Source organism: Arvicanthis niloticus, chromosome 22 (genome assembly GCF_011762505.2).
Source record: "Arvicanthis niloticus isolate mArvNil1 chromosome 22, mArvNil1.pat.X, whole genome shotgun sequence".
In the NCBI taxonomy this organism is placed as follows: Eukaryota; Metazoa; Chordata; class Mammalia; order Rodentia; family Muridae; genus Arvicanthis; species Arvicanthis niloticus.
The window spans coordinates 10,814,240-10,833,435 of NC_133429.1; the positions used below are offsets into that span (position 1 = coordinate 10,814,240).

The 19,196-nt window shown below is 47.4% G+C and overlaps 1 protein-coding gene across 3 annotated transcripts in view; it reads right to left on the minus strand.

The window, feature by feature from the left end:
- Stab2 (stabilin 2) overlaps window positions 1–19,196 on the minus strand; it is a 170,818-nt gene that overhangs the window by 10,297 nt on the left and 141,325 nt on the right. For all 3 annotated transcript variants that reach the window (XM_076919878.1, XM_076919877.1, XM_076919879.1), the window contains 14 exons: window positions 18,722–18,868; window positions 17,948–18,088; window positions 16,337–16,396; window positions 15,187–15,363; window positions 14,796–14,885; window positions 14,048–14,194; window positions 12,403–12,459; window positions 10,717–10,846; window positions 8,699–8,848; window positions 7,247–7,351; window positions 5,849–5,956; window positions 4,269–4,462; window positions 2,825–2,966; window positions 2,197–2,330 (listed from right to left, as the gene is read on the minus strand). In XM_076919878.1, the coding sequence (XP_076775993.1) occupies window positions 2,197–2,330; window positions 2,825–2,966; window positions 4,269–4,462; window positions 5,849–5,956; window positions 7,247–7,351; window positions 8,699–8,848; window positions 10,717–10,846; window positions 12,403–12,459; window positions 14,048–14,194; window positions 14,796–14,885; window positions 15,187–15,363; window positions 16,337–16,396; window positions 17,948–18,088; window positions 18,722–18,868 (1,782 nt within the window). The remainder of the gene's footprint in view (window positions 1–2,196; window positions 2,331–2,824; window positions 2,967–4,268; window positions 4,463–5,848; window positions 5,957–7,246; window positions 7,352–8,698; window positions 8,849–10,716; window positions 10,847–12,402; window positions 12,460–14,047; window positions 14,195–14,795; window positions 14,886–15,186; window positions 15,364–16,336; window positions 16,397–17,947; window positions 18,089–18,721; window positions 18,869–19,196) is intronic.

Below are 19,196 nucleotides of genomic sequence, written 5' to 3' on the forward strand. Positions count from 1 at the left end.
TGCTTACTTCTCTTTTGAGACGGAATTTACCCTGGGGCAAATGCTTATGCGTATGAATGAAGCAGAATTCTGATGACAGAATTCTAATTCATCATTATCACTGGCTCCTTTACCCCTGTGTGGCTGTAATTTTAAAATCCTTATCAGATCATTAAGATGACTGAGGTACAGGGTGATAATGTTTGCTAGGCCCAGAAACTATAGTCATCTACAACTCCCAGTGCCAGGCATGGGATCCCACTGTTGATCAGTGGGGTCCAGGAGACCCCCAGACAATATAGGTTTTGGTGACTGCTCTTCCTTGTCTCCCAGAACCTGAGGGTAAGAGCCTATTGTTGAAGACACTTATTTGGACATAAGACTTGGGAGAATCAAGCTGGAACTGGCTTGGAGTTCTTCTTGGCTAGTTCTCCTTCCTGAGAACTAGCATGGGAAGGTGCTTTGCAAGCTGCCAAGGGAGAGAAGCAATCAATGGTCCTACCCAGCCACAACAACCAACACGACAAGATATTTCCAAAGGTGCGATGATGGTACTTGTATCTTGGAGGAAGCCAAGAGCTGTCTAGTTGGACTTAGGGCCTGGTCAGTAGGAGGAAATTCACTGACTGGTGCTGGAAACAGCCTACTTGTGGCTGCTGAGCCATGGACATTTGAGGAGAACCCACTAGAGCCACTGTCTTACATTAGTGTAATTTCTAACCGTATTCTAAATGCTTATCATTATCATATAGGGAAGCATGGCTCTCACCCCTCATTAAAGAAACTTCTTTTTACAGCAGATGGAGACAATTACAGAGATCGATAACTGATCAAAAACTGCAAACACGTGACTGTGAGGTGCCCAGCATCAGTTGATATACATCTACAACCCAACTCACACACCCAAGGCTTAGCTGAAGAGGGGACACAAAGACTCTTAAGAGCCGAGAGAAAAGTGTCTGTGTATCTGCTAGGGAACCTGCACCTACCACCTCACAACAATATGGTTGCCTGAACAAGACCTGCATGGTAACCCTGGTTGCCATGACAACGTGAATGCGCGACATCTCACAAGCCTCATCCCTAGATGAAGAGCTACAGGCAGTTAATGGCTGCTGAGAGGGTAAATTAGTTTTCTCCAGGGATGAGCTCCCTGGCAAGTTTCCCAAACCTGTGTCATCAGCTCATATAAACTTATATAATACTCATGTGAGCAACGTTAAATGGACTCATCTGTGCGGGGGTGTGTGCATGTGCATGTGTGTACAACTGTGTGTGAGGAAGGATAGAGATGATGTAAATATGGTACTTAGGTCTGAAATTCTCAGAAAGTTATCTTAAAAAAAGATGACTGAGGCAAGACAAAGTAAGTTGCACAAAGTCATCAAGCAAGCACCCAGAAGACCCAGACACGCCCAGTGTATCCCAAATCTCTCAGTAGTAGAATGTCAGGCTCCTTCAGCATGCCACACTTCTCTCAGCTCTGTACATGCACACTGGGACACACACACACACACACACACACACACACACACACACACACACAGAGGTTTCAGTGGCTCTAATCACTGTGAACAAGATTCACCCCCCCCCCCACCCCCCCCCCCCCCCCCCCCCCCCCCGGCTTCCCCAGGTGCCAGATCCTTGCAAGGAAAGGACCAGCGGCATGCAGCTTCTGTGTGCTGGCTTTTCCAAGTGGGCGGGGCTTCTGGTTCCAGAGGCTTTGAGAGCAGCCTGACTAGAAAGCCTTTCCTCCCGGCTGGGCTGGAAGCCTACTGACCCCAGGACTTCCTTTAACCAATGCCCTAGAGTGCTGACTGGTTTGTGACTTCAGAGGGGCCCTGCCCAGGCTGTGGTTGTTGGCCTTCCTGGCATTCCCCTGTGACATCTGCACTTCACTCTGCTTCCGGGATGTGCCACCTCTGGGTGATGATGGATATTCATTTAATCTTTCTGAGCCCTAGTTTCCCTGTGTGTTGAAGGAGTGACATCTATCTCCAGGGATGTGGTAAGGATGCTGACGTGACACCCTACACAGTGCTGGGCACATGGCAGATGGCTGACTTTGGATATGATGAACTCTTATCGTTGCTTCAGGTCTTCTTGTGCTTGGTTCTAAGAGGCCAGTCTCGAGAATTTCCTCCAGCTTTAGAGGTGGCTTCCTGCACACCCTCCCTGTTTGCTCTGCCTGAGGTATCTGCTTAGTTGGGGACCCACCTTCTGGGCATAGGAGAGCTGGTTGTACGTAGCTATGGAAGCAGCTTGGTTGGCACAGGCCTCTTTGGCTTTGTCAAATGTCAGTTTGTACTGGCCCAGTGGGGAGCGTAGGTGAAACACGCCGACAGTAGTGTCTAGAAGAGGAGAGAGATGAAGTCAGCCTGCTTGACTGGCAGGGATAGAAGCAAAAGACTTAGGAGGACTTCTAAGGTACAGGCCCACTGTAGCCCAGGACACCCCAGGAAGCCACGTCTCCCAGTCATCCTCAGAAGTGCCCATGGTATACGTCAGTCTCTGTGTGAGGAGCAAAGAACTGTTAAGAAATCACTGCTGTGAGGGACAGCCTCTTTGCTATTCACCACACCAATCTGCACTTTCCAGATTCAATCCCAGCCAATGGTTGTGAGGCTTGTTAGGCCTCGTGGGAAAGGGAAGCTCTGAGAAGGTCCTTTGAGCCCGCTAGTTCTAGCCTTCAAGGTCAATTGTGAGTTGATTCTCCTGCCTCACTGGGTCTGGATCATGTGTGCATTCTCTAGTTCTGGTTTCATTTTGTTTTATCTCTCGTTTCACCCCTGCACACAAGCCTGAAGAGATGGGTGCTTTGGGCCAGGGTCCCAGCCACACTGACCCTGGAAGTGAAGGTCTGCACAGCTGGCATCCGGGTGGCACTGTCCGTTGTCCTGTAGGCAGCGGTCAAGGGGCAGCTGTTCGGGTTCACAGTCCTGTCCGTCCCCGACATAGTGACTTTTACATTCACACTTATGCTTGCCCTGTGGGAAGAGGGCAGGAGACCGGGAAAAAGCTCAAGCACAGAGGACACACATCTGGCACAGGAGCAGCTCAGAAAGGCATTGTGCTGGGCCCCATGCAAGCAGGATAAAGGTTGTCTGGCACTTGTGCAGGCTTGTGTGAAAGGCTGCCCTTCTTAGCATAAGGGTTGCTTTTTTCAGAGAGCCCCTCACCCAAAGCAACCTGCAGGAAGCAACTCTTGCCCACCATTCCAACACCTGGGCCTGATCTCTGCTCGTGGTCTTTCTCAGTTGGTGCCAGGGTCGTCTGTTGATTTTTGTACTAAGCATCTCCCTTTCTCCACCTGTGACTATGCTTCTTGAATGTGAGGACTGCCTTTTTTTGGGAGAGGGCACATCCCTGGCACCCACTACAGTCCTCAATTGTTGCTTTGTGACCACTGATTCAACCAGAGAGTGTCCTCATTTAATGTTACAAATGCTATGATGTCTCTGTTATTAGGTTTGCCCCATGTGGGGAAACTGAGGCTCAGAGACACCAAGTGGTTGAACTCTAGCTACATACTGTATATGTTCAGAGCTAAGTCTCAATGGCTGCCTGGCTGTAAATCCGTTTGTAACTGGTATGGGGCACTGTGTCACACCAGCTCTCTTCCCAACAAAGAAATGGGGGGCACTGACTCAATTCCTGAAGACTGGAAGAGGTGTCACGTTTATGCCAATTATTACCAACTTCTTTCTTTTTAGTGAACTTTATATCTGGAGTCATGATAGATTTATAAGGAGTAGGAAAGAGGCCGTGTGTGTGTGTGTGTGTCATTTTTAGCAGTTGTTCTTAACCTATGGGTCAAGACCCCGGGGGGGGGGTCAATCGACTCAGTGGGGTCACCTAGGACCAACAGAAAACACAGATTTGTAACAGCAGGAAAACTGCAGTTATGAAGTAGCAATGAAAATAGCTTTATGGTTGGGGGGGGGGTCACCACAACATGGTTAACTGTATTAAATGGTTGCAGCAATAGGAATGTTGAGGACCACTGCTCTGTAGCCTATTAGCTTCCCTTAATATGAGGGTCTCACCTGGTTGTAGTGGAAGCGAAGAAGCTGTTAACTAAACAATAGACCTGACATGGATTTCACTAAATCTGACTATAATAGCCTTTTCTGCTGAGGATACACTGACATTTAGTAGAAACACACCAAGGTAGGAAGATGGTGCAGCAGAGGCCAGAGGGGAAGCAAGGGCAGGTAAGCTGAGGACACCAGGCTGAACTGGGCACAAAGGGCTGCTATCCTAAATGTCCCCAGGGGAGTGGCACTCACTGGGCCAGTCATCCTGCAGGTGGCGTGCTCATGACATCCACCGTTGACACCATCTGCACAGGGGTCTATCTCTGTGCAGCTGTAGCCATCCCCCTTGTAGCCCTTCTGGCATCTGCAAGAGACTTGTGTGTCCTTCTGGGAGCACTTGGCGACCTTCGCACAGCCCCCGTTGTTCTGTTTGCAGAAATCCACAACTGCAAGAGAAAGGGTGGAGGGCTTCATGTGCCTCTTACAGTGGATGGGTAAGACGGTCATCATGTCTGTGTCTTAGGTCCCTGTGATCTGTTAACTCTGTACTAGCTTGTATATGACTCATGTCCTTATGACACCCTGACAGTCTTGTCATATAATCATGGGATAGCTTTGGCAGTTTTTAGAATGGTTTTGCTGTTAGGACTTTCTCTCTCTCTCTCTCCTCTCCCTCCTCTCCCGTGTGTGTGTGTGTGTATGTGTGTATGTGTGTGTGTGTGCACGAGTACGTGCATGCATGCATGCATGTGTGTGTCTATCTGTCCATGTCCGTGTCCTGGTTAAGTTGACACAGCCTAGAATCATTTGAGACTCACTTGAGACACTGCTCAAATCCAGAGCTGATTGAGCTGTGGCCACATCTGTGAGAGATTGTCTTGATGGATGGTTAATATGGGAGGGCGCCATCTTAGCCCACTGCGGGTGCCACCGTCCCTACACAGGTGGGTCTGGGCTACAACAGGGCAGGCCTGCCAATATCTATTATTCATAAGTCTTGCTCATAGAAAACTTTAGAAAATACATGTGGCTGGCTGCTCACCATGCCCCTTCTTCTGTTGTAAACAGAGTTTTAGGTGGACTGTGTTATGACTTGTCTAACGAGAAGGTGGCATCCCCAGCTCTCTTCCAGCAAGGTATGACATATGATGAGTGCCAGCCAATAGAACGGCAGAAGATCTGACTTTTGCCAATTTGAGTTGTGTTCTTGAAGGGGTGGAGGTTCGCTTCCTTCTTTCCATTCTCCATCCTACAGCCTAGCTGTGCTAACTCTGAAAGCCTTCCTTCAAAGTCTTATACAAGACAGAATAAACGTTTTCGTCATTTGTGCACCTTTAAACTTCAGACTCTGTGTGCCAAGCACACACCTAAACCACTGTGGACTGGCATTGCCTATGCTGGCTGTAGCTCAGTGGCAGAGTGCTTGCTTAGTGTTTGAAAGGCTCTGGGTTTCCTCTCACTGACAGACAGGGTAACTGGGCCAGAGGATATGCAGTCTTCAGTCTTCACTTTCTCATCTTAATGCTGTAGTCAGCTTCTGAATTTTCCAAGCAAGACTGATTACTTGTTGAGTTTGGAAAACACTATGAAATACAATCACATCTTGTCATGCAAAGCAGTTTAAAAATTTAAAACCATGAATTTTTACAATTGGGAGCCAGGCAGGGTAACTGTGAGCAAACCATTGATGAAAAGAGTCCTAGAGAGGACAGGCATTGTCTCAGAGCCTGAGCAGGCAGTGGAAGGGTCAGGGTGCAGCCCAGCAGGTGTGACCACACCCCACTCCTCTCCAGTGCCTGCTCCTATTTCCCAAGGAAAAACAGAGGACTCACCTGTGCATGTGATCCCATCACCTTCGTAATTCAAGTTACACACACATGTGTTATTCTCCATACATGTTGCATGCACGGAACAAGCAGGTATGCACTCTGGGATCACAACTGAGAAGAAAGAGGCCTCCATTCATCCTATGCCCCACTGTGTAGAGCCAGCCTCGCCTACTTGGTTTCTCAGGACTTTTCAGGTGTTTCAGAAATGGCAGAGGGGGTGATTGCTAAGGACCCTCCCACCTTGCAGAATCTGAGAGATTGTCTGTAAAGCAGTTCAGATTACAAGGCACAGTTTGCCTTAGCAGCAACTATTTATCCCACCAAACTTGCAAGCAGGTATGAACCTGTCCAACAGACCCCTTTGCCCTAAGAACATGGGCTACCAGGCAGAGAAGGTTAAATTGAAGAGAAATGTCACTGTCTTTCAAGGGCACTGCTGAGCTGGGGAGAAGTCTGGCACTTTGGTGATCGGATGGGGCTGTGGTTAGCACAGGTAACCTGAAGCTGTTAGGTGGGTAGGCAGGGATGGAAGCAAAGTCAATCATACTGTTAGAACTGCTGAAGCCCACACAAGCGCCCAGTGATGCCCTTCTGACTCCAGGAAGGAGGAAAGACCATTGATTTAGACTGAATAATTTGACCTATGCATCTTAGGCCTAGAGAATAGAGACTTGGGTCTCAGAAACTCATGGATCAAGATTATGACAGAGACAACAACCACAACAGTAACAGAAGCAAGTGCACTTGATGCAGCAGATACAAAGACGGGCCTTTAGAGTCATCCTGGCAACCTTCCCTTGCAGAGTGTGCAGTATGGACACATTTCTACAGATGAGCAAGGTGAGGGTGGGCTGTCCAAGGCCATTCATGTAGTATGTAGCAGAATCAGGGACCACATTCTGGTCTCAGGACTCCAGAGACTGAGTTGCCTGACACCAGCTGATTTCTGTCATCATACACTTGGGTCTGAGTTCCATCATAATGAGGCATTCCCACTGCATGGTTTTTAGATTTGAGTAAAAGTTTTCACCAAGTTTTCTTCCAATGCACCAACCTCCAGAGATCCAGGTAACAGTTCAAACCACTGTTTACAGGTGGAAGTGGTAACACTTACAGTTTACAGGTGGAGGTGGGAACACCCACACAGTTCACAGGTGGAGGTAGGAACACCCTCAGTGTTTACAGGTGGAGGTGGGAACACCCCCAGTGTTTACAGGTGGAGGTGGGAACACCCACACAGTTCACAGGTGGAGGTGGGAACACCTACAGTCTACAGGTGGAAGTGGGAACACTCTCACTGTCATTTTCTTGGCTATCACTCAGATCCCAGCTTACTTGCCCTCCCTCAATAGAGTCCCCTCAAGCCAAGGGCTGCCAGTGGCTGGCCATTCCCCAACAGACCTGTGGGAGTGTCACAGAAGCGGCCTGTCCACCCTGCTTCACAGAGGCACTGCCCGGAGCCTGTGATCCCCTCATCACACTGCCCGTGCTCGGAGCAGCCGCAGGCTGTAAGAGAAATCAGTAGTGAGTGACAGCCCCGTCAGCATGAGGGCCACCAGGCTTCTACCACAGTCCTCATTGCTTTCCCTCAGGACTCCCCAAATCACTCCTCCACAGGCTGGAGCACCGGAAGCTCACGATAGGTACGGCTGTGCTTCCATGGGGATGTGTCGGGATGGACGTGTGATAATCAATGTCACAAAGCTGTATCATAGAAGCAGAGTGCCATGGGGCACGTCACAGAACAGATGGGGGCGATGACTTCATTGGGGGAATCTACTTATAAAGAAAACTCAAAACCATGCACCACTTCTGCTGCTTACCACTTAGTATGGCTGCCCCAGCCTCCCCAGTGGTGGCCCCATCTCAGCACTTGCTCTCCTACTGTGTGAACTCCACAGGGCCATTACAGTGGACCCTTGTAATCGTTCACAACAGTCCTCTGTTCCCAACCCTTCACGGTGGCTGTGCCTGTCACACTTGGGATAGATGCTGACCAGCTTCCACTGGTCCAGAATTCCCTATGTGCTCTGGCTCCTGGTGACCTGCAGGCTTCATGTCCTCTCTCTCCCCCCCTCCCTTACCTACTCCTGTAGTTTCTGGCAGCTCCAGGTCAGGCCCACCTGCCTAGGCCTCTGCATTTGCTTTCCTCCAGGGAAGTCACTTTGGTTTGTGCATGAGGACGGTGGCCCCTTGTGACATAGGCCATTGCAAGGTTGACTAACTGAAATGCACCTCCTCATCACAGGTCTGAGTACTCAGCGGCCTTGTATGCTCACTGAAGACTTGTTCGGAATTGCTGTGGGGTCCGTCTGCCGGCTCTTGATATTCCCGAGAGCTTAGATTCTCTGTGTGAGAGTCTTTTGTTTAGATCTGTTACCTGATTACACCTAATCAGCTTTTATAATTTCCCATTTCTCCACCCTCTTTGATGAGGGCTGAATTGTCACTGTACCCCTCTGACCTGTGTTCCCCTGAACCTTAGGACAGTTTCAAGTAGGCAAGCGCATCACTTATTCTCTTCCCACCTCAGTTTCTCCATCGACATCAGTTCCCACCTCCAAGGCTGTGCTAAGGATTGAATGGAAAACTGTATGTGCCTGGCACATGATAGGTACTTGGTGAGTGCCAGTAGTCACCGTGTGTGTGCAGGACTCAATGTGTGGGTGTGGCTTAGCCACAGGTTCCCAGGTGGCTTTGGGGACTGTGAGTTTCAATTGTAGAAGTGAGGCTCTTTCAAGGCACTACATCCAGGGAGGGAAAAGACATACCGAGCAAGTGGGTGGGAGAAAAGGAATGAGGACAGGGAACATACAGGGGCAAACAGACTAACAAAGGCAAGAGGCCACATACGCTGACAGTCAGGCCCAAATCTCCCAGGCCAGCAGAGCTCGCAGGCAGTCCCGTTGAAACCGGTGTGGCATAGGCACTGTCCCGTGGGCGTGTACATACTAAAGCACGTGCCCCGGTTATTACACGGTGTGTCTGGTCCTCCAGGGCAGGCTGGAAGGAGAGGAAAACAGCAGTGACCACGTGGTCTCCAAGACCAGGGCCATTCAGCATTGCTGTAAACACAGTGTTAATTCTGACAGCCTCTCAGTGCTTCTGGGGGTCAGTGCACATACAGGGTGAGTCACCGGCATTTGGGACCCAAGTATTAAGTGTCTGATCTGATTTGACCTTGACAGGGCCATGGGCTGTATGCTGTAACCAAGGTCAGGAGTCCCGGGTTTGAGGAGGCTCGGCTAAGTGGAGAACCTGCTCTGAGCTTAGTTCTTGGCGGCTCTAAGTGATGGTGGCCATGACAATAATGGACAATGACACGGTGCCAGCTTGACCTATACTATACCATTACTTCAAGGATTGGGTGGCATAATCTTATGTATGTTAGGCTGTCCTTGAACTTGCTATGCAGCCAAGGTTTAACTTGAACATCTAATCCTTCTGCCGCCACTTCCTGAGTGCTGGGGTTACAGGTGTATGCTCTAACACCTCGTATGCTGTGCTGGGACTCAAACCCAGGACCTTGTTTGTGCATTCCAACTGAGCTGCAGCTCCAGACCTCTGAGGATACCTTAAAACCCTGCAGGGATAAACAGATGTAAAGGTTTCCAATGATCTTTTGGGAGTGCTCCACATTTTAGTGATGGCGGCTGGGAACTGGGTGACTGTATTCAGCCCAGTGTGCTCCTATGAACCAATCATTCTCAATCTGTGGGTTTCTGACCTCTTTGGGGACCGGGGACCAGGTGTCACAGGGGTCACATATCAGATGTATACAGTATGATTCATAACAGTAGCAAAATTACAGCTATGAAGTAGCAATGAAAATAATGTTATGGTTGGGGGTCACCTCAACATGTATTAAAGGTCGCAGCCTTAGGAAGGTTGAGAAGCAGTGCTCTCGACCATGAGTGGAACACACACGGCAGAGGGAATATCATGGCTCATTCTTAACCTTGCTGAGCTTCTATTTCTTGTCTGTTACAGGGGCTGGCAGCACGGTTGTTATCATGACTATGCACCAGTACATGTGAGTATTTAATGATGTGTGTACGCCATGCCTACCTAGAGCAAAGTTCAGCAGATGGGGCACGCTTTGTAGGCCTTTGTTAAGCACTGCTGCTGGTGTCAAGGTTTCCAAATTGAGATCAAACTCCCTTTGACAAGGAGCCAAAGAAAAGAAGATGATGCTATACCCCTGTAACTGTGGACTTAAGGAAATCGTGGTCCACAAAAACTGTATCAGTACATTGTTGTTCAAAGCCAGAATCATGTCAAAGCACTTATGCAGACATGCTTCCCAACAAGACAGACCATGGTACAGGACCAACAATAGATAATATGGCATGGATTTTAAAGCACCAGGGGGAAATGTCTATGTTCTAAGTTTATTGTATGTATTGTATGTATGTATGTATGTATGTATGTATGTATGTACATACGTATGTATATTTCTGCAGTACTGGAAATTAAACCCAGGGGGCCATATGCTCCCAGGAACTATATCCCAAACCTTTTTGTTTTGAGACAGCATCTAAGTGACCCAGGCTGTTCTTGCATGCCCTTACTCTGTGGCTCAGGTAGCCCCTGAGCTGTGGTCCTCTAGCTTCAGCCTCCTAACTCACTGTGTTACAGGCCTGTGCTTCTGGCCCAGCTGTGGTCTTATTCTAAACATGAAAGTGGATGTCTAAGTAGGATCTCAGTAAAACTCAAACCAGGAAGAGACAGAACACACAGCTGTTCAGTGAGCTGGGCTGGGGCCTGGGAACCATGAGGGTGGAGTTTCCCTGTCTCTTTAGAACTTGGATACTTTAAAAAGCACAACCTGTCCACACCCCCTTTAGAATGGCACGAAGGAGTAACGTCACCTTGACAGTCTGGCATGAAGTAACCATTGCAGCACCTGGGGACTTGAACCACCAGCGTGCACAGGTTCTGGCAGCCTTCCACATTCTTCTTGAAAGGTAATGGGTTGTAGATACACTTCTTCCTCACCCCCTGGAAGGAGAGAGGAGACCTGCAGTTGCTACTTTTCTCTACCGGGCTGGACTGCTGGGGCTCCAGCACCTCCCTAGGGGGAAGGTTAAAAGTGGGATTTTCAAGGGAAGCAGGCCACAAGTGAACGGGCACAACAGGAGCCCTGAACTCACCCTTGGAGCCGTTTGCAAATAGAATGATTCCTTGGAGATGGTGTGGAGAGAGGCAAATTCCCATCACACACATCCTCAGCAGGGGAGGGGCGAAATTCACTGTAGGAGTGACGTGTGTGTGTGTGTGTGTGTGTGTGTGTGTGTGTGTGTACAAGGCAGAGGGTGACGTGGTGTCCTCCTTAACTGCTCTCCGTTTTGTGTTTTGAGGCTGGGTCTCTCTCTGAATCTAGAGTTCACTTTTTCACTGGCTATTCAGGATCCTCCTGCTTCTATTTCCAGTGTGTGGGGATTACAGGCTCCAGCTTCTGCTTTTTTTTTTTTTTTGAGTACTGGGGATCCAAACTCAGGTCCTTATGCTTGTTCAACAAGTACTGTATTCCACAATCACGAAGATTTGTTTTTTGTGGACACTTAACTATTGTGTGTGTGTTTGCCCAGCATTAAGCTCAAGGTCTCACGCAGCCTGATTGCAGGCTTTCCCACGGAGTCACAGCCCAGTTCTTGACTGCAGAATAAGTAATACAAATAATACTTATGAGCGCTGACTCTGTGCCAGCCACTTAGATACCTCTACATCTGAGGTTGTGTGCATTCCTGATAACTACAGATAATTGTTCACTCACTTCCCCTACAGAGGCAACATTGGAAAGTCATGTAACTTGCCAAAGACCACTGGGATCTGTTCCCATGGACTCTAAGACTGATGGTCTTAGTTGTGACTGCACATGGCTTTCTAGTCTTAATTCCCCGCTTGGCTTCTTGTCAGTGGTGTAGCCTTAGTCTGATTGTTCTCTTTCTCTGAAATTCACTTCTTCTTTCTTCTCTCTCTCTCTCTCTCTCTCTCTCTATATATATATATATATATATATATATATATATACACATATATACATAATATACATATATGTATATTATGTATATATGTGTATATATATACACACACATATATATATACACACACACATATATATCTCTAACCTACTCTCTCTCTCACACACACACACACACATACACACACACACATATATATCTCTAACCTACTCTCTCTCTCTCTCACACACACATACACACACACACACATCCCAGCATACAACAGATCACAATATGCACCATTTTTATAACTATAATAACTTTCTATTCTCTTCTAGGAATGTCATTCCATGAATTTTCAAGATAGTTCCTAAAAGTTGGGCAATAAACTAACCAGCTGCCTGGGCTGCAGACACTCATCTCACCACATGAAACACACTCATGGGCCCCTCCACATGTACACACACTCCTACTGGAAGACTGATGTCTGAGAATGAAACACACATGTTGTGGCCATATCACCCTGAGTGAGTCTGTTCTTGTCTGAGAATGCAGCATCGCCCTGGCCCTCCAAATCACATGACTCATACTTACCTTTGGTTTGCTCTGTAGCGGGCATCTGGGAGTGGTGAAACAGCTTCCACACTCCCCCTAGGGGGCAATATGAGAGACTTTACTTTCAAGAATATTAGCAATCACAGGAAATGTTTCTGGTTAATGTCTGGACGAGATAATTAAGAATTTAATCTGGGACTGGGGAGACAGCTTAGCCAGTAAAGAGCTTGGTGCACAAGCAGGAGGACTCAAGTTCAAGTCCCAGAAATCCCATAAGAAGTTGGGCGTGGTGGTGCACGCTTGTAGGCCCTGCACTGGGGGCTTGCTGGCTGCTCAGCCAGTCCAGCTGGACCAGTGAGCCCTAGGTTCCACTGACAGACGTTGTCTCAAAAAAAAGTGGATGGCTTCTGAGGAATGGCACCTCAGGTTGACCTCTGGCTTCTACAAGCACCTGTACACACACACACACACACACACACACACACACACACACACACACAGACACACGCACACACACACACCCCTTAATCATGATTAAGAGATGGCTATGATCAAGATCGTATAAACACACACACTTCACTTTGCCCTGGAGAACTTCGAAGGTCTGTCTTGGATGCCCATTTGAAAGCAGTCCCCTGATGTACAGAACTGGACCCAGGAAGTATGGTACGGACATACTGTAGCAATGGTGATGTGGGCACATTCGACTGCATTTTAAGTTAGCTGTGAGACTTTGGACCAATTGCTGATACATTCTAAACTTTTGTTTTCAGAAGGTTTAGCATAGGGATGATACTTCTGGCTGCCATTTGACCTTTGGGGAATTATCAAGAGAAACTAATTAGCTGGGAAAAGGTGTATGGACACATTTTAGAAATTAGGAAAGTTACACCTGATAAAACATGGGGGAAAAAACCTTCTTTATCTCCTGTTTAGGATGGAATCCTAAAACTGTGAGATATTTATTAAACTGTTTGAGAGATATCAGATGCTGACATGGTGCAGTGACAAGCTCTGCTGTGTAGCTGGTTTTCAAGTCTATATGGTAGAGTTGGTAGTCACTACTCATGTTTGGGCTGCTGTGAGGTCAGATGAGCACTGAGCAGAGCAGATCAAAGCTAGTGTTCATCTGATGGAATTACTGGCTGCACGAGGGAAGGCAAACATATTTTGCAGAGTGGAGGGCCGAAGACACAAGTTCATTCAGTGTTGTAAAATGAATAGGAAATTGAATGGAGGTATATAGGGCATATATTACATATGTATGTATGCATATATATACATATACATACATATATATGTGGAACCATTTTTGTTAATTGCCAAGTACGTCATTTATATATGATGTAACCTGGTAGGAATTCAAAACAATGTTTGTTGAATGAATAAGTAGGATAGATTTGAAAATGAATGGCACAATAGAAGGCTAACATTTGGTATCCAAGCACTGCTTCCTTGGTGATGAAGGGATCATGGGTAGATGGTGGCTAACCAAGAATATTCAAGGCCTGCAACTGGCTAAGCAGATGCTTGCTGGTTCTGAGTTTGAAGAATGTCATCTATTGGCTCTCAGGTTTCTTGGGGCCTGGCCTCATCATGGCTCTTTCCTTGGGGCCTATGCTGAATCACCAGGGCTGGTCTCTGGTACAAGGTTCTTTCAGTGTTTTGTAATTTTAGGACTGACCAGAATATCGAAGGTAGTAAAAGTGTCACATCGGCCACCTAGGGTAGGATCCATTAGCAGGCAGTCAATGCCATAGGCCACACCCTTGTCAAACAAGAGTCCCCGCTGTATGATCCTGCACATTTGTCCATTTAGAAAGAGCTCACCCTGAGAGAGAGAAAGAGAGAGAGAGAGAGAGAATCAATCATCTCTTTCAAACTTGTTTTTCTCCCACAGCATATAATGTGGCCAGCACCTATGAGACTGAGAAAGGAATAAAATAAATAAACAAATATTTAGGGGTTTACTGCACTTGTCATGAGAGCCTGGAATTTCAGGCAGATCAGATGCTTCTTAGCCACTGCTGAAGGTGGTGACAGAAAAAAGCTTCCGTAATGCAAAACAAGAACAATGCTCCAAACACACCTCAAAACACCTGAATGCCTCCCGGAAGGGGAATGGTTGGGAAATAGCCTTCAAGTCATGTGACCACCCTCACCTTTCCTGTCATGTACCATCCTCATCTTTCCTGTTATGTGACCACCCTCCTTTTCATGTCATGTGCTCATCCTCCCCTTTCCTGTCATGTGATCACTTTCCCCTTTCCTGTCATGTGACCACCCTCACCTTTCCTGTCATGTACCACCCTCATCTTTCCTGTCATGTGACCACCCTCTGCTTTCCTGTCATGTGACCACCTTCCTTTTCATGTCATGTGCTCATCCTCCCCTTTCATGTCATGTGATCACCCTCATCCCATGACACTCACGATGTCGCTGCCAGTTCCACACCTCACACTCAGCTCTGAACCCTGCAGGGTCTTCCAGGAAGTTGACCTGGGCAGGTCTGAAGCTAAAGCCTGAGGGAGAGAGGAAGCCATGTTAATACCTGCACTGGAGCCAGAGGACCTGTGCCAGCAACCAGACGTAGGACTCTTAGCTCCTCCTCCAGCACCATGCTTGCTATGCTTCTCCCCATGGTGATAAGGGACTGAACCTCTAAAGCCGTGAGGCGGCCCCAATTCAGTGCTTTCTAAGAGCTGCCTTGGTCATGGTGTCTCTTCAATAAAATCCTAACTAAGACAGGGAAACATGGTGAACCGTGGGTGGTGGGGCCTCGGTGCCAGACTGTTCCTTTCTGTGGGGCATATCAAAGCTTACCCTGGTGTCTCGGATCACGTGGAACTTCAGGTATGCCATCAGCTTGTCCTTGTTGTCTTCATTGAACAGGAAGTCCTGCTGCTCCAGGGGCAAGGCTTGGAGGGCTTTGTCCGAAGGCCAGAAGAGAGTGACTGGGGTGTGCATGGGGTCTGTGATGACTTTCAGCAAGCCTGAGTCCTGAAACACAGGGTGCCATCCTTTGGCTGGTCTGTGTGTGTGCTGGGCAGTAAGGTCCCTCCCTGATATGTGAGCCAGTCTTTCCATGACCTGTATGGTGGCGTGTTGGGTTCTGAAGGTTCTAGAGTACACAGCCAGAAGATAAAGCACTGCACCCAACCATTCTGAACCCCATTTCCTTAGAAGGCAAGCCAGAAAAATCAAACTCTAGGTTTCTATCAGTAGAAAAGGAAATTTCAATAAATATTTTATTTTTGATACTACTTCTCTTCAAATATTTTAACATCTCATGACTAGTTTTTATTTTTTCTCATACCTTATTAAAAAGCCCTCTACTGTATTGAGATATATATGTTTACTTGTAAAGTTTCTAGATAAAATGTACTCCAAAGAAAGGTCAAAATGAATAGAAGTCATTTTGAGCCTTATGTGGTAACATCACATGTACTGAGTTTTATCCCTGTGAAGTAGGCTCTCTATCCTTCACTGAATAACTTCCCAGTTTACTCTAAAACTGTTTGTCCAACCTGACCCTGTTGATCAGGTACAGGGTGACTGTGGAATTTTGGGGATGGCACGGTAGACAAAAATTTCTCATTTGTAACATCCTTGGATAGTCTCATTTAAAAAGTATTTATTACATTTATTTATCTATATTTACTGAAGGCTGTGTGTGAAGGTCAGAGGACTCTAGGAGCTGGTTCTTTCCTTCTTCCTCGAGAGTCCACAGGATTCCCAGTTCAAACATGTCGGAGCCCTCATTTCTAACCAGCTCCCTAGAGATTTTGACTTAGATCTTTATGCAGTTGAGGACCTATTATAGAGTGTGCTTTGTGGGGAGCCAAGGTTCTTAGAGCTCACTGGAGTCTGATCAGTGTGGGGTGTGCTTCTTGGAGATAGAAACACAAGCAAACCTAACAAAGCCAAGTTTCAGATGGGCTGTCTTCAAGTCCCTGTCCCCTCAGTGTGTTACCTGTATCAACTTGTTGAATCTGGTATATCCATGGTTTGCTGCCACTGTAGTAAGGTTTTGCTGCAAACAAAAGAAAGGACATCAAGCCTTTCATCCTTTAAGTGTGGACAACCATCTGACATTGCTGTCTACAAAGTTCACCCTTGAGAACCATGCAGGGAAAGACAGCCGCTACATTCTCCATGACTGGAGGGTGGTACCTTCCTGAGGTGGCTACTCTCACTGAAGAGACAAAACCAATCTAGTATCATTAAGTTTGTTATTTTGTGTAGGGCCCCATTTATGGTTCTCCTGGCACACATCTGTAGGTTGCACACGCCCCCTTTAGACAGTTTACCAGATTACTTTAATACAACCCAACTGCTCACAACGGTGATAATAAAGCAGGAGCTATCTATTGGCTCATCAGCACACATGGCCGCTTCCTTCTGTTTATGGTTTTCCACGTTACAGAGGTTAGAAAGTTGGGCACAATATTTCCCAGACTCCCTTGCAGCTAGAAACCAATGCAGGACCAACCAAACCCGAGATCTGTTGGTGAGAAGGAGCATCATGAGGTCCAGCTAACAGGGACACTAGTCTTGATGTGAACAGTTTTGTCTCTAGTGCCCTGCCTGGGGGGGGAGGGGAAGGCTGTGACAGTCAGGTGCCCCTGGGGTAAGGTTGGAGGTCCTTCGTTTCAGGATTTTCTAGTTGGCTATGTTCTCACCTGTGCTGCATTGAAGTTAGACTGTGGCATCCAAAGGAGTTAGTCATATACACACTAGCTTAAGAAACTCCCTTTTGTAAGTGAGGTTTAGTAGGTTCTGCCACCTGTGTGGAGGAGAGTGGCCAGTACTAATAACCAAAACAAGGTTATTAGAACAACTAAAACTAATACAAAACTAAAACTGGGCTGGTGGCTGAGACCTGTAATCCTAGCTACCTGGGAGTCTGAGGCAGGAGAATGAAAAGTTAGAGGCCTGTCAGGGCTGCAGAGTTAAGACCCAGCCTAAGCAAATTAGCAAGACCCTATCTCAAGACAAAACAATGAAAGGCTGATTTTATAGTTCAGGAGGAAGGCACTCACCTACCACGTACAAGGCCCTGGGTTTAACCCCCAGTACGAAGAGAAGAAATAAGTGAGTGAATAAGTAGTTAAAACTTCACTTTCTGTCCAGTAAGGAACAGTTTCACTCCTGGGTTAGTTTTAGTGAGATCTAATTATCCACCTTCCCTTCCCTCTCCCCGCCTCCTTCCTTCTCCAAATCTATACAAGACAACTTCCCTTGTGGACATTAAAGAAAAACTTATAAAATTATTTATTTATAATTTTTTTTTTGTTAGGAGATAGGGTTTTACTATATTGGTAAGGCTGGCATGAAACTCCTGGGCTAAAGTGACCCTCAAACTTGAAAGTGCCGAGTAGCTGGGGCTCTGACACACATCACTGTGCCCGCTCCCCCACCCCTCGATAGAATCCATGTGATGAGTTAAAGCAACCATTCCTGCTTATGTATACTAGGCCTGAAGCAACAGGATCGCAATGCTTCAAAGTCATGCCTCTAACCAGACGTCAGATGAAGGATGACACAGACATCACATGCTGGAGAGTGACAATGGGTTACGTACCAGAACCCTGCCTGAGGCATCTTTAGGGGTGATAAGCAAGTTTTGGGGAGACAACAACTTGTCTATGACGTGGATGACTCCATTGGTACCGATGATGTCACTGGACAGGACCTTCGCCTTATTGTTTATGAACACAGTATCCTGAAGACAAACGAGAGCAGCAAAAGATTGAGCACAGAGAAACTAGCCTTCCCTGCAGAACTGACGCTCCCCTGGTGTGCAGGGAAAGCTGAGCACTCCAAAGGCGGAGCCTGAAAACCCATGTGACCTAAGCACATTATTATGATCCTAAAGGGAAATGGAGACGAGAACGAAGTCTTCACCCGTGAGGTTAGCAGCAAATAATATACAATCAGCCAACCTGGCTGGCTGCTGATTTCAGCACAATCCTGAAAGTGCACAGAATAAACAGCTCACAGTTGACTTCTCATCAGTGTGTCCTTGGCATCACTCCATCTTGTGCTGTGTGTAGCTGCCTTGCCTCTGAGACTGAATTTCAATTCTGAGTCTGCCTTTTGCTACATGATTTTGGACAAGTTACTTAACCTCTTTGAGCTCAGCTTCCATATCTGGAAATTTGGGGGGACAGTGGTGGTATTCACATCTTGGGGCTGGTGGACAGACTGAATCAGTGCACGTAAAATCCTTAGCACTGCCCTACACAGAAGAAATCCCTGGTGGGTTAGCTGCTATCACTGCAGCTGTCACTCTGGGGAAGGGAAGTCAGACATCTGGAGGATGAGGACAGCTCCCTCCAGAGGTGGCTGCTCTTACCTGAGAGACAGAGATGGAAATTGGCTCTCCTTGGAGGGTCGTGGCATTTGTGACCACTTTTAGGTTTTCCAGCAGCAGCTGCTGGCAGGCCACCACGTGATACCGAAGAACCTGGGACATGAGGCCCTGCTGATCCCAGTCTTTAATCTGGAAGAGAGGCCGTGGGGGTTGGCCAGAGGCAGGAGCCTGTTGCTGAAACCCCCCCCCCCCCCTTTTTTTTTTTTTTTTTTTTTTTTTTTGCTCTTTTCTTTCCCACGCTCTGAGGAGCTAGTGCCAGACTTGGTTTGTGTTGGGGCCACAGCGAAAGTCTGATTAGGAAAGGTAATGAGAACTGTAGATGGGAGGAGCCTCAAACTATAGGTGGGCGGAGCCTCAAGGGGCCCCTAATCCAGCTTGTCACAGCATGGCTGGAAGGACACCAGTGTCCTATAACACTACAGAAAAGAATTTTTCTGGGAGACATGCTGGGAGAGAC